The sequence below is a fragment of the Hoplias malabaricus genome, chromosome 11, assembly GCF_029633855.1.
Source record: "Hoplias malabaricus isolate fHopMal1 chromosome 11, fHopMal1.hap1, whole genome shotgun sequence".
In the NCBI taxonomy this organism is placed as follows: domain Eukaryota; kingdom Metazoa; phylum Chordata; class Actinopteri; order Characiformes; family Erythrinidae; genus Hoplias; species Hoplias malabaricus.
Genome location: NC_089810.1, coordinates 8640437 through 8654251, shown reverse-complemented (window position 1 = coordinate 8654251; position 13815 = coordinate 8640437). Strand labels below are relative to the sequence as shown.

Below are 13815 nucleotides of genomic sequence, written 5' to 3'. Positions count from 1 at the left end.
ACAAAGCATTTTTTTAAACATATTTATACCCCTAATACAACCCTTCACAGTGGTCTGGACACTTCAGGTCAGATTACAAGTAGATTCTAGTTTTTAAGGACTGCAGAGTAAAATCAGCAAAAGATCTGAAAGGGAACTGGCTGTGGCTGTGATTACATTTGGAAGCTGACTTTTCTGAGTTGTGTTTATGAGCAGGAAGATCAACACCACATCACACCATGTCAGTATCACAGACAGCAGACAGAACTTAGCGTGGTTGCACTGCTTTGGACTAGAAAAAAAGAGTGCCCCCACAGGTCTGTATAGATCCCTGATTATCTTCTGAGAAATAAACGATAATCAGGAAGTTCAACTCAACATTAACTTCATGAAAAAACTCAAAAGCAGACTAACCAGCTAATGTAGGCATTCAAAACACTGCTCTTATAGTGGTGATAGCCCACATTTAGCTGCTAACTTGCTAATTATACACTCATATTCTGTTCCTGAACTTCTTGCTCAAATTGCCCCTTCCATGTTAAATGCCCATTTTGAGAATAATTTGTTTATGCACCGCTCTTATGGAGCTAAATAAATGTCATAAATATTTGAAGCTTAATTAAGAATATTTGAAATATATTTAGATGGCATTTGATAAACTACAAATATTTAATGCTGTAATTCATGAATTTGAATTTAAACAATGCTTTTTGGGTGTGTTTTGAAATGGTGAGCTGCTAATCTGAATATTTCACAAGCTAACCTCTCTCTCTCTGAGCTGAGGAATATTTACATCGGTCACGGCTGGCTCTTGGGCTTTTAGTAATAAACACACTCAGGGCACGCCAATGATTAACACACTCACACACATATTACCAGCATTGATGTCCAATGCTAAAAACTGAGCTAATGTGGCTAAAGTTAGCAGGCGCTATTTGTTCACTGCTCAGTAACACTCAAAAATTGATCTTAACACTTTTGTCAACAAAACCTACCACAAACCTACCTGACTACTCCAGGGGGAACTGTAAATGAAATGTGAATGCAGTGAGACTGACCGAGCGGGGATGGCGCTGATGGGTCTCTTGTAGATGGCGATGAGCTTGTCCAGCACCACGTCGGCGGTGGTGAAGACGCGGTAGGAGTGCAGGAAGGTGTTGAGGAAATCGATGGAGAGGAAGCGCAGGTCCGTGAGCCGCTCCAGCAAACGCTCCACGCTGGCGTAGCGAATCTGCAGCACCTTGCAGGAGTTCATCATCTTACTGAAGCGGATATCCACGTCATCGCAGTACAGACTGGCGTCAGACCTGAGCACACAGTACAGAAGCCGTTAGATGGGCAGGAAATGTGTGATGGTTTTGCTATCAACACTCATGCTCCCTTGCTCTAAAAAACACAGAAATGAGCCCCGGGGTCTGACTTTTACATTTGAAAGAGGGTGGGACATTTCACGCCAGACTGATTACAGAATCATACTGAAGACGGGATGGGATTTAACTGAACCCTGTCTCTGACCCAAACGGCCGTCCCTCTGTGCTCACTGCAGTCAGGTCTGGGGCATTTCTACTGAATAATCCTCAACCTTGGGTTCCGTTATCTGGCTAACTCATTAATCCTGCTTTTGTGGAATACTGTCCAGGTGTGGATTAGTGTTGTATACCACTGTAAAAGTACATGTAAACACTCATGTATGACAGGGTTAATCAACCACAAAACACTAGCACCTGTGATCAGTCATTCTGGCTCTATAGCGCTATCAGATCAGAGACAGAGGCTTACTTGATCATCTGAGGAACCGTGACTTTGGAGTTCTCCTCAAATGCATTCATCATAAGACCATTACAGCGAATGTTGTCTATGCACTGCAGGAGAGAGAGAGAGAGAGAGAGAGAGAGAGAGAGAGAGAGAGAGAGAGAGAGAGAGGGAGGAGAGAGAGAGAGAGTACGAACACAGATGTTAACCCACAGGAGTGGACAGAAGGAGAGCGAGGGTCACTAACCCCCAACTGTGTGGGCAGCTGTTCATGGCCGATGTGGTGGACGTACCTGGCTGATATCACTGGTCCAGGCGGACTTCTCTTGCCGCGAGGAGGCCACGAGGATGACGGTGAAGGACTGACTGTCTTTGGGCTCCACCACGATCTTGAAGTCCAGGTGCTCCATGTCCTGGCCGCTCTTGTCTGACTTTGCTGTGGAGACGAGTAGGACACAAGTGACCTTAGGCCTGGGTCAGAGAGCGTTACCGCTGATGGACATTACACGAGCGGTAACTCTGCCCCGACCTGTCCTACACCCTCAGTGCTCCCTCATCTGGACACTAACACCTGGCTCTCCATTCCTGCTCATTAGGTCCTCCATATACGGTAGAGATCCCCCAGGAGAGGCTAGCAACCACAGATTATACAGAACTCATATCACCACTTTCCAAATGAAAACATCCCCGTGTTTGTGCGTACATTGCGTACATTGACTTTCACTGAAGGTTAAGGATTTTCCTTTTCCTGTAAAATTCCTGTTTTGGAGAGACATGTTTTTCACCGGAGAGACTATATTTAGGAGAAAACTGGCCGACTCTGGATCTGTCCTGAAGTCCTGCTGGGATCTTATTTGTCTCCATATTTCTAACACAGGGCCAGTATTTCCTCTTGTTTTACTCTGTCCTTTTTTGAAGGATGTGTAAGCTTTTTAGATCTGGTAGAATCTCACGTTATCTCTGTTCACTTGCTCGCTTCCATGGCTACAGCATTCTCTGTTTGTGTCTGTTATTGTGCGTCATACCTGGCAACCCGGGGTGTGTAAAATATATTCATATTCAATACTGAGCAGGACCCCAAGCCAAACACAAAGAGAGCTTCATTCCGGAACGGACCTCCTCACTGAGGAATATACTAGCTGCAGCACTGCTGTCAGAGACACCAGGGCTTCAACTTAACAATTTTCCTCTGACCACATACACTGGTCATTTTATGATTTAGTACAGTACATATATTACAGATTGCTCCTTTAAGGTGAGATATTGTTTACTAGGCAAGACAAAACAGCTGGGTCTTCATCCCTAAGAGACCAGAGTGAGGTATGTGAGCGTGGACTTTTGGGATTGACCTCTGTCTTGGTCCCACATTTTTTTCAATGGCGCCTCTGTGTGGCTCTAAGCTGATGGCACTGAAGTGGTGGTCCACCAGTGACTTCATTAGAAACGATTTAAGAGTAACACAATTTCCGGTGTCAATTTGCGGGGGATATATTAATAGCTCCGCGCTCCATTACGAGGTAATCATGCATCGGAATTTCACAGCAGTGTCTGTTCCCGTGCCTGCAGCGACGGACAGAAATCAACACAATCTGATACTTACACTCATCATCTGTGCTCTCGGGGTCCTCGATCAGCGTGCAGTCAATAAGAGACACCACTCCGTTCTGTTGAGGTACACAGCCATGAGACATACACTCACCAGATCCGCCGCTATCAAATAATCAATACAGCCTTCGCTAAAACAGTCATTAGCCAATCGCCTGCATCTCTCCAAAGACCACCGCTCAATACAGAGCAACTGAGTGTGGTAAAATTACAGCGGTTCCCAGGTTAGCACCGGCTTCCACGAACTCATGCACCATTACTTCAACATTAATAAGGACCCGTTGCTCTGCATACTTTATTACCCCCTTCCCCCCTGTTCTTCAGCGCTCAGGACCCCCACAGAGCAGGTGTGGTGTGGTAGTGGATCATTCTCAGCGCTGCAGTGATACTGATGGTGGTGTGTTAGTGTGTGTTGTGCTGGTGTAGAGTGGATCAGACACAGCAGTGCTGCTGGAGTTTTTAAACCCCTCAGTGTCTGGACTGAGAACAGTCCACCGACCAAAAACATCCAGCCGACAGCGTCCTGTGTCACTGATAAAGGACTAGAGGAAGACCGACACACACTGTGCAGCGACAGATGAGCTACTGTCTCTGACTCTACATCTACAAGGTGGACCAACGAGGGAGGAGTGTCTCACAGAGTGGACAGAGAGTGGACACAGGGTTTAAAAACTCCAGCAGCACTGCTGTGTCTGATCCACTCTACACCAGCACAACACACACTAACACACCACCACCACATCAGTGTCACTGCAGCGCTGAGAATGACCCATCACCACATCACACCTGCTCTGTGGAAGTCCTGAGCGTTGAAGAACAGGGGGAAAGGGGGTAATAAAGTATGCAGATTACAAACTACAGAGTGATCTGTGTCAATGGAGTGGAGAGAATGGACAGTGAGTACAGAATAGTAAAGTGCACATCTATCTTTTGCTCAGGTGATGTAAGTTGTCAGGGATCTCTGGTCATCACCAGCTACATTAAAAGAATACACATCACTTACTAAGTGTTATACAGCGTTTCATTGTTAGTATTGTGCACCCTTTGGATCTCTCTGATTTCTGTACCTGACCTGTCTACAGTCCTGAAACCGAGGGCTGGCCTCACCTTGGTGAGGTGCAGCTTGCCCCCGGAGCCTCTGGTGCAGATGATGAGGTGCTTGGAGAAGAGGAAACACTGTCTCTCTCCCTCCTTCTTCAGGGATAAGGAGCCCAGGCGTCCGCGGGTGATCTTCCCTTTCTCGCTCATCGGCACCTGGATGAGGGACCCTGGGGAGCGAGGAGAGAGGGGATGGAATTTTGAGGGGTCTGTGTTGCCTGTAGGAAGCAGTTTAATCTCCATAGAGTGGGTCACCCACATGGGGTCAGCTATTTCAGTATTTTTTTTTTTTTTACATTTAAGTTTGTTTATCTGTGATTTTCTGCTGGAACTTTTCTTCAGTAATACATCCACCAGCTGTGTGAGGGTGGAGTGAACACATGCTTCCTCTGAGACACGAGGCTGAACCACTGCTTCTTTATGAACTGCTGCAAATGAACATTTGACCAGTTCAACGCTCCGGAGGAGAACGCACACTGCCCAGATCTGTCACATCAGCAGAGAGATGGGGGAAACTGAGACGTCCAACCCACCCACTGAAGAACTCCTGGCCTCAGATGGCAGAGGAATCACTTCGGTTTGAACCAGCAACCTCCTGAACATGTGGTCAACACAGAAGACCCGGTCACACTGGGTTTATGTCGGTGAATGAGTGTGAAATGAAAGTCGCAGTGACAGGAGAATTTAAAGCACATGACTTCTAGAAGAATAAATTTCACCTGCGAATATTCGCACCAAGCTGGAACCTGGTGAACACTGATACTCGAATACGGGTCTCAGAGCAATAGAACCACTGCTCCTGCGGTGTGTCCTCTGATGCGCTCTGTACGGTCTCTGCTCTGTCTGAGCCAACACAGAGGCAGCGCAAAGTGTTGCCGTTTTAAACCTGCCATTGTTTCACAACTCTTTTGTACAGATTACAAACTATAACACAAAACAAGCGAGAGTCACAGTAAAAGTAGAGCTAACTCCTCATTATTGCTCTTCAGATGTGAAACTGTTACAGCGGTTCCAGATACTACTTTTAGGGCTTCGGAACTTTGGACGTAATATTTGGCTAATATTAAAATATTTTCTAAGACACTGGAGTTTGATGCCCCCTTTAGAATCCAGAGGCTGCGCTGCGGCTCACAGTGTGGCTCTGTTCTGCTCACTAGCCTCCCTCACTCATCCATACTCTAAAGGCACAGTGTATGACCAGAGCTTGGTGGAAGTGATCTATTTGGAGGTATGAAGCTGATCGTATGTGACATCACCAGGCTTTTTTTTTTTAAGTCGGCTGAATTAGGCTTTTTTCATGTTTTGAATTTAACGTTAATGATATTGAATACGGGGGAAATAGCTGTTTTTCCAGGAGCAGAGTTCTTTTTATCACTGGAGAGCCTGAGTACGGGTGGAGTGGGTGGAGTGGAGCTGTAGCTACATTTACCCAAAAAACAAATAATGCAAATCTCAAAACTACAAACCAAATACCTACTCAACGAATGAATATCCAAGTATCTGAATATTCTGAGTCAGCCCTAGAACCTTCTGAACCAAAATTGAGGACTGTATACAGCGCTGATTTGGGACGCCGCTTATAGTCGCGTTCATTTACTGAGGTGAATTGAAATACAAAATCCCAGCGTGACCAGGGCTTTGGGCTGCTGCACTGCTCTGGAGCTGGGGACAGTCATCTGATCAGTGACACATCCAGGCCACTAGGGGGCAGAAAATGGCTTATGTGAAGAAGCATTCCAGCAGAAATTGACTGACTGCTACTTTAAATCTCTTAGAGGAAGCCATGGGACACCGCTGTTCCTTTATCAGACGCTTTCTCCAGCGGGGGACGTCCCGCCGGGGATCGGAGACACGTCCCAGACTCCCCTCAGCGGCAGAGTGACTTGTAAGAGTGAGATTAGGCTTGGAAATGAAAGCCAGTCCTTTGGAGACTGGCAGGATTAGGGCGGCCAATCCTCAGGTTTAATGCCGTCCTTTGTGTGATGGGAAGAGAGAGGGAGAGCCCGGAGAGACGAGGGAGGGGCGCTCGGACAATGCGGAGTGACAGGATGGACAGTTAAGAGAATAGATGAGAAGAAGGGAGAGTCTGACAGCAGGATTCTGCTCCTATCTGTGATCTCAGGCTCTTTTGTGGAGCTTGTGGCTCCTACTGGTTTGTGTTCACGTTTGTGTGTGTGTGTGTGTGTGTGGGGTGGGTTTACCTTGTCTGACAAAAGTCTGGCTGGTGTCCAGGAGGATCTCACAGCCCTCTACAATCATGCGCTCGATGGCCAGGTTCTTGCGGATGTTCTCCGTCTCGCTGACCTCATCGTGCATGATTCTAGACGGAAGATGGTCAACAACAACAAATAAACACCTGGCAGGAGTCTGAGGTCTGGAAACTGAGCTGTGATGGGTGCTTTGTTAATACTTCACCTGCCCTGCTCTAGTTAGATTATGTTCTTCACCGTATCATTATTCAATATTCAGTCATTATTCAGACTGGATTCCACTCGACAAAATGTGCATTGTTTATTTTTCAAATATAAATAACAACAATAACATAAACAATGCTTCTTCGGTCCTCATCTAAATCAGGAGTGACCTGCATATACAGCACCAGTCAAATGTTTGGACACGCCCACTCAGGGAGGGTTTCCTTTGTTTTGGGCTATTTTCCACATGTTGTAAATGTACAGAACCAGTCAAAAGTTTGGACATCTCTTCATTCAATGGTTTTTCTTTTTTATTATTATTATTTTCTACATTGTTAATGAATGTTGAAGACATTACATCTATGAAGGAACACATACAAATACAACTTTGCACGCTCTCTGCGTTCTCTCAGTCAGCTTCATGAGGTCGTCACCTGGAACGGTTTTTCACTGCCACAGCTGTGGCCTCGTTGAGAGTTAATCTGTAGAACTGCTCCCTTCTTACTGTGTTTGAGACCTTAACTTACACAATTCTATACAGTGCCCAGCCCTATTCCACCAATCACTGATGAGACGCTGTCCAAACTTTTGACTGGTGCTGTAAGGGATGCAGTAACACGGATGTGAAGTGATGAGGATATGTTGTACTGTAATATAAAGATGGAGGAGACTATGTTAAAGTTTATATTGGATGCGGCTGTGTGGATGTGGTGTATGGTGATCTGAATACAGGGTGTGGGGATATGAAGAATGGGGTGCAGTTTTATGGACATAGGGTCCTGTGATATCAATATGGAGTATGGACGTGTGGATAAGGGAGAATAGAGATACAGTGTTTTAATGTGTAAAGGGTATACGGATGTGGATATGAGATATGAACACCATGGACAGGGATTATAGGGATATGGAGGTATAAAGATGTGAATATAGAGGTGTGGATACGGGGTATGATATGGGATATGGAGGTGTGGATGTAGTAATGCTGTGGCTGCTGAGGTGGAGGGGCAGTAGAGGTGTGGGTGGGCTGTACCTGGAGAGCTCCTCCAGTTTGGATTTGGCGTATTCCAGGCTGTTCCTCTCCACATGTTCATGAGGTGTGTGCGCCAGCAGCTCATGGAGAGTCAAAATGTAACGTGGAATCTGCCAGAAAACAAATGGTGTATGAGTGGTTTTGTGTGTGTGTTTATATTTGAGCATTTTCAGAACAATCAAATTAACCTCTACGCTGCGAGTGGGAGAGAGCGAGAGCGGCTGCTGATGCTTGACGGACTAAAGCGGGAGGTGATTACACATCGGCCCCACACACACCTCCACTGTAGGCCATACCCCACCCCCCACTGATGCATTAAACCAGTGGTTCCCAAAGTGGGGGGCACAGAGCTGTTTGAGGGAGGTGGGATGAGGCAAATGCATGACACTTCACTGTAATTTCACTGTAAATTAATTAGTGACTTTATAGAGCAGCCGTGGCCTTTAGGATAGAGAAGGGAGCTTGAGGCCGGAGGGTCACTGGTTCATTCTCAAATCTGACAGGAAAAAAACCTCCACCGCTGAAGTGCCCCTGAGCAAGGCGTCTAACCCCCAAACTGCCCCCCGGGCGCCGAGGTGGTCACAGCCCCCTGCTTCTGCTGTGTGTGTGTGCTCACTGCGTCTAGTGTGTGTGAAGAAGTGCTCACTAGTGTGTGTTTGTGAGTTCACTGCCACGGATGGGTCAAATGCAGAGAAGCATTCTTATCTACAAAAGGGGGGCACTGCAGAAACCATTTTGGATGCACTGTGTTAAACACTACACACATGTGACGTGTGTCTACAGACTCTTCACACCGTTACTTTAATGTAATGAATGTTTACTCCTGATGAAAGGAGCTATTTAAAGCTTTTTTTTTTACAGCAAGCCCCCCCCCCCACACACACACACTGTTAAAACCCAAATGCCCATCTATTTGAACAGCTCTGTCGAGGGCTCAGAGTGTACAGCTCTCCAGGAGAAAAAGGAAAATGAAAATATTTCAACAGAAACAAGCACGTGAGGGTGGAGCAATAAAAGCCCTGCAACCCACAGCGGCAGCAGTGAGACGTGCAGTGAGCATCCACCCGCTGGCTCCGATCACACAAGGGACAGGCTAATAATAGCTCTGAGGCCTGGGGAGGTTCTTAAATAGGATGAGTTCTTTATTTTGCTGCTGTGTGCGTTTTCCTTGGTACACTCAGCCGCTCCAGAGGAGCACCAGGCTGCGGTCTAAACGCTCTTAAAGATACAATGAGCCAATGTTACACTGATACAGCAAGGTACAGAGCGATAAAACAGTCTTATAGACTCTGGCTCTAGCTGCACACATTTACATGTGTGCAATTAGTATTTTATACACTACATCCTGATCCTTATAGCCACTTCATCCTGATGAGGGGGACGGGGGTACATAGTCTACCTGGAATCATTGGGCGCAAGGCAGGAAAATAATCCTGGACAGGACAACATACACTCACTCAGTCACTCACACAGTCACTCACTCAGTGACACACTCACTCACTCACCCAGTCACTCACACATTCACCCAGCCACACAGGTGCTCAACCACCACACACACACTCAACCAGTCACTCACACACACACACTCAACCAGTCACTCACACACACACATTTACCCAGTCACTCATACACCCACCCAGTCACTCACACATTCACCCAGTCACTCACACACTCACCCAGTCACTCAAACACTCACTCACCCAGTCACTCACACACTCACCCAACCACACACATGCTCAACCAGCCACACACACACCCACCCAGTCACTCACACACTCACCCAGTCACTCACACATTCACCCAGTCACTCACACATTCACCCAGTCACTCACACACTCACTCAACCACACACATGCTCAACCAGTCACTCACACACTCACCCAGTCACTCACACATTCACCCAGTCACTCACACATTCACCCAGTCACTCACACACTCACTCATACACTCACCCAGCCACACACACACTTAACCAGTCACACACCCAACCAGTCACTCACACACTCAACCAGTAACTCACAGTCACTCACCCAGTCACTCACACATTCACCCCTCTTGCCCGCACTTGGCATTGGTCTTTATGACCGTACCTTTATGTGCAGCTGCTCCACAGCATCCCTTTTTTATACAGTGCCTTTCTATAGAGCTCAGGTGCAGCTGAACCCCGGTGTCCACCGTGGGAACCTGGCAGTAGCTGAGCTCAGGAATTATAAAGGAGTCATGAAGATGTGGAGAGACAGAGGAGGACCTCTGGAGATATATCTCTCCACTTGGTGTTTAAACACATTTAGCTGCATAAAATATCCATGTTCCTCTGTACGCCGCGTAAGTGTGTGTTCCGCTGTCACCAGAGATTCGGAGTGACAGAGGAGGGGAGTGTGAGGGCGAGGGAGAAGGAGCTGTTGGGGAAAGTAGTGGGTAACACTTCTGCCCCACTGCCTTCCTGCAAGTGCCATGTGGAGGTTTGGGAATACCATGCTACACCTTTAAATGTCCTTAGGCAAGACACCTAACTAACACCATGGGTTTCTGAGAGTCACTTGAAAGAGTCCGGCGTCAGGAATCACATTCTTCTACGAGGTGTTTGGATGGCTCCCTTATTGTGACGTCACACTTAGTACATTTGCATAGAACCACTCTGGCTCCACCCCTCACCTGCATAAACCTGGATGGGTGGGGCGTGGCCAGCAACAGTTTATTTGCATAAAAGTGACAGAGCCTTTAAACTGCTCGTTCTAAAAGGGATTGAAATTGACAGGAACAGAGCTGGTGAGATCTCTAAATGTGAGAGTGATTTTGTGCAAAGAACTTCATGAAGATGTTTTGTAGCTCATATGCCTACTTTAAAAACACTTTAAAAAGAGGTATAATACATCCCCTTTAATCAATTTTCATTTAGTTTTTTCTGTCCTATTATTAAAACATAAAAATACTCCCCTCTCTGTCTGGAGAAGAGAATTTAATATACCTCTAGGGAACACAAGTGGACTCTAAAAGTGTACTCACTCGTGGCCTGATTGAAACGTACCATGCCAGAGTACTGCTGCCCCCCCTCCTCCTCCTCCACCCCCCGCTGGCCTGCGCTCACACCGTGTTTAATGTTCTGAACCCATGCACACTTCCCTCATCAGACTGTGGCTTTTATTTTGAATAAAGATAAAGGGGTTGTTGTGCTGCACAATGGAGCTCAGGACAGCATTTTGTGGTTTATTTTTTGGATTGTTTTTTGTCTCTCGCTGTATTTATGGACTCTATGACGCTGGGATTTTCCTTTAATCATAACCGCACGTATAAGAAGATTCTTTGTTCACGGCCACAGATGGGTTAAATGTGAATGAAAGGTTGTACAATAACAAATAATTGCACAATACATAACACTATCCCTATAACTACTGCTATAACTTTTGAAGGTTCTTTTATTCTGTATCTTTAGTGAACAATAACGTACCTGTACACTACCCTTCTTTCTTTCAGCATAAGATGCTCTGTAAAATCCTGTCTGCCGACCTCCACAAATACAAAGCATCCTTGTGCTTGTACTGAGCAACGACAAAGTTGAATCTATCTGCCTGTGTACGCGTGAAGTGATCAATCACCTGGAACATGGGGTAGGTGAGGAACGTCTCGAGAGTGCGCTCCTCGCAGTCAGGCTTGGCCTCGTACTGTTTCAGCAGCTTGTCGAAGTCGCGGTTCTGTTTGCAGTGAGCCAGGATCTGCAGGCTGTACTGATGGTTACGCACAAACTCCTGATAGATGTTCAGCATGGGCAGCAGGATGTCAAACAGGTCAGCTGCCGGGGGGAGATAACAAAGAAGGATTAGTGTTGCGTTTCACCAGCAGACACAGTAAATATCACAAACCAGGTGCTGGGCCACATCCTGATACGAGCTGTATTTTACTGCAGTGTGCAGAAAGTCTCCCACATCAGTGATATCGGGTTTTATCTTTGTGGCTGTGCTCCGGCAGTAGGACCCTTCAGCTCCCCGTCGTGTTAGTTTCATGAGATGCAGTTGCGGTTTTGGCCGTTTGGTAATTTGATGCACAGGAAAACTGTGAGACGGTAGGAGATGGGGCTTAATAGCACTGTATTTACTTCACTTTAGTCTCGTCCTGATCTACCCACCAGCATCTTAACACCACCCACTAACAGGGTTTCCCACAGTGCTTTACAGTTAGGGCGCCTTGACAACGTCTTCCACCCACACAATTCGTTTCGTGCAATTTGTTCAGTTTCTTATCAAGGTCTTCCAGTGTGTGTGTGCGTGGATTTCTGCTGTGTCCAGTGATCCGTCATTAATCAACCCATTGTAGAAAACACTCAATAACAAGAGACCAGTCAAAGTTCCAAAGTACTTTTTGTGACTTGTTTAATGCATTATTCCTCGGTTTTTGGTCACAGACACATGTATAATCCAGTGTTGTGTGTGTCGTCTCGGAGCTTCCCCGCAGCTGTGTGTACACGAGGTCAGAGCATGTGCAGCCCGTGCTTGTAAACATGCTTTGCATAATTGATTTGAATTTGTACTCGAGTCGTGAACGATTCACTCAATGAGTCAACTCTACACTCAAGCCATCGTGTAAGTTCCTCAAAGTGTCCAAATACCGCATTTTTATAGCGCCGAACAATGACTCGGTTCGTTTCCTGAGCAACAGGAGCGTGCGTGGAGCAGTTACAAGGTTGTTGCCCTGATGTCCACCACCCCCCTGGTCAAACAAGAACCACCATACACATTTCATTTCTACATCAACACACCTGTGATGACAGTAAAGCTCAGTGACTTTTTATATAAAAATCACATTAGATTATTTAGTGAATTAGTGACTTCATATAAAAATAAGAAGTTTATGTTATTGTTTTTTAAAGAGTCCTAAAGAAGAAGTCTAGTCTGTCTATAAACATAGCAAACAATGGCAGCCAATGTGTTTAAACATAGTTAATTATAAGTCAGTTTTACTGGACATAAATTAAATAAAGTGATGTAATGAAGATGAGACTGTCTTTGATCTCACAGACCGATAAAATGCTTTCAGTTCAGATCTCATTGTCATTAATGGTTGTTTTAATGTAGTACAGTAGTTTTTTAAAGTGTTAATACAGTATTTGAGAACACATGGACAGACTCTTGGAAACTAACACGTCAGTCCTGATGGTGATTGACTCAATCAATGTAAATATCGAAAGGGATATAGTCTGTCCCCCATGGGCACTGCATTCCTTATTTCATTTCAGAACGTTGGCAACTCTAATATTGCTTTTAACCTTGTGCTACATGTTACATGTTATATATTCAGTTATATAATCACACCGAAAATCTAATACTTACCCAAGACTAATGTTGGCCAGCTCGCTATCCGTGCTTTCAAGCCTTGGTAGAATATCTGGTGTAAAAACATGATGGTTTCACTGAAAAAAAAAAGGACACAAAATGTCAGGCTCCAATTAACAGTCATCTCTTTTCACACACGTCCCCTAGTGGCCATATTCTTGTTTATCTACTCCTGGTGTAACTCTGGTGATAGAGGTGTCCTGGCGAGTGCACATTCATGCTGGGCAGAGTGAAACAGAATATTGCAGAGCGGTGTTTGGAGTAGTCAGAGCTGACCATAATTTTGTTCAGAAAAAACATTAACACAGTCCCAGTGTTAATAGTGTCCCAATTACACTATTATCAGAGGACATTATAAAACTGCAGGTAGACTTTAAAGAGTACAGTTCATCTCACCTTGACTCAATGCTCAGTACTAGGGTGTGAAGAAGTGGAATTGTGTTCTCTGGAGAGATGGAGCTACATCCTGTACCACTGGGATGAGGTGGAGTGGTGGAGTGGTGAGGATTTGATGGTGTTGGATAAGCTCTAGATGATCCAGAACTAATCCTGACTAAGGCTGACTGGGCACGGTCTTTGTTTTATTTGTCAGCAGTAAAATTCTTTAAGA

The 13815-nt window shown here is 45.7% G+C and overlaps 1 protein-coding gene across 1 annotated transcript in view; it reads right to left on the bottom strand.

The window, feature by feature from the left end:
* rasgrf1 (Ras protein specific guanine nucleotide releasing factor 1) overlaps positions 1-13815 on the bottom strand; it is a 69897-nt gene that overhangs the window by 27039 nt on the left and 29043 nt on the right. The window contains exons 6-14 of the mRNA XM_066684838.1: positions 13203-13282; positions 11475-11668; positions 7879-7988; positions 6636-6754; positions 4444-4604; positions 3332-3395; positions 2025-2167; positions 1759-1841; positions 1038-1286 (exon numbers count right to left, since the gene is read on the bottom strand). Coding sequence (XP_066540935.1) covers positions 1038-1286; positions 1759-1841; positions 2025-2167; positions 3332-3395; positions 4444-4604; positions 6636-6754; positions 7879-7988; positions 11475-11668; positions 13203-13282 — 1203 coding nt within the window. The remainder of the gene's footprint in view (positions 1-1037; positions 1287-1758; positions 1842-2024; positions 2168-3331; positions 3396-4443; positions 4605-6635; positions 6755-7878; positions 7989-11474; positions 11669-13202; positions 13283-13815) is intronic.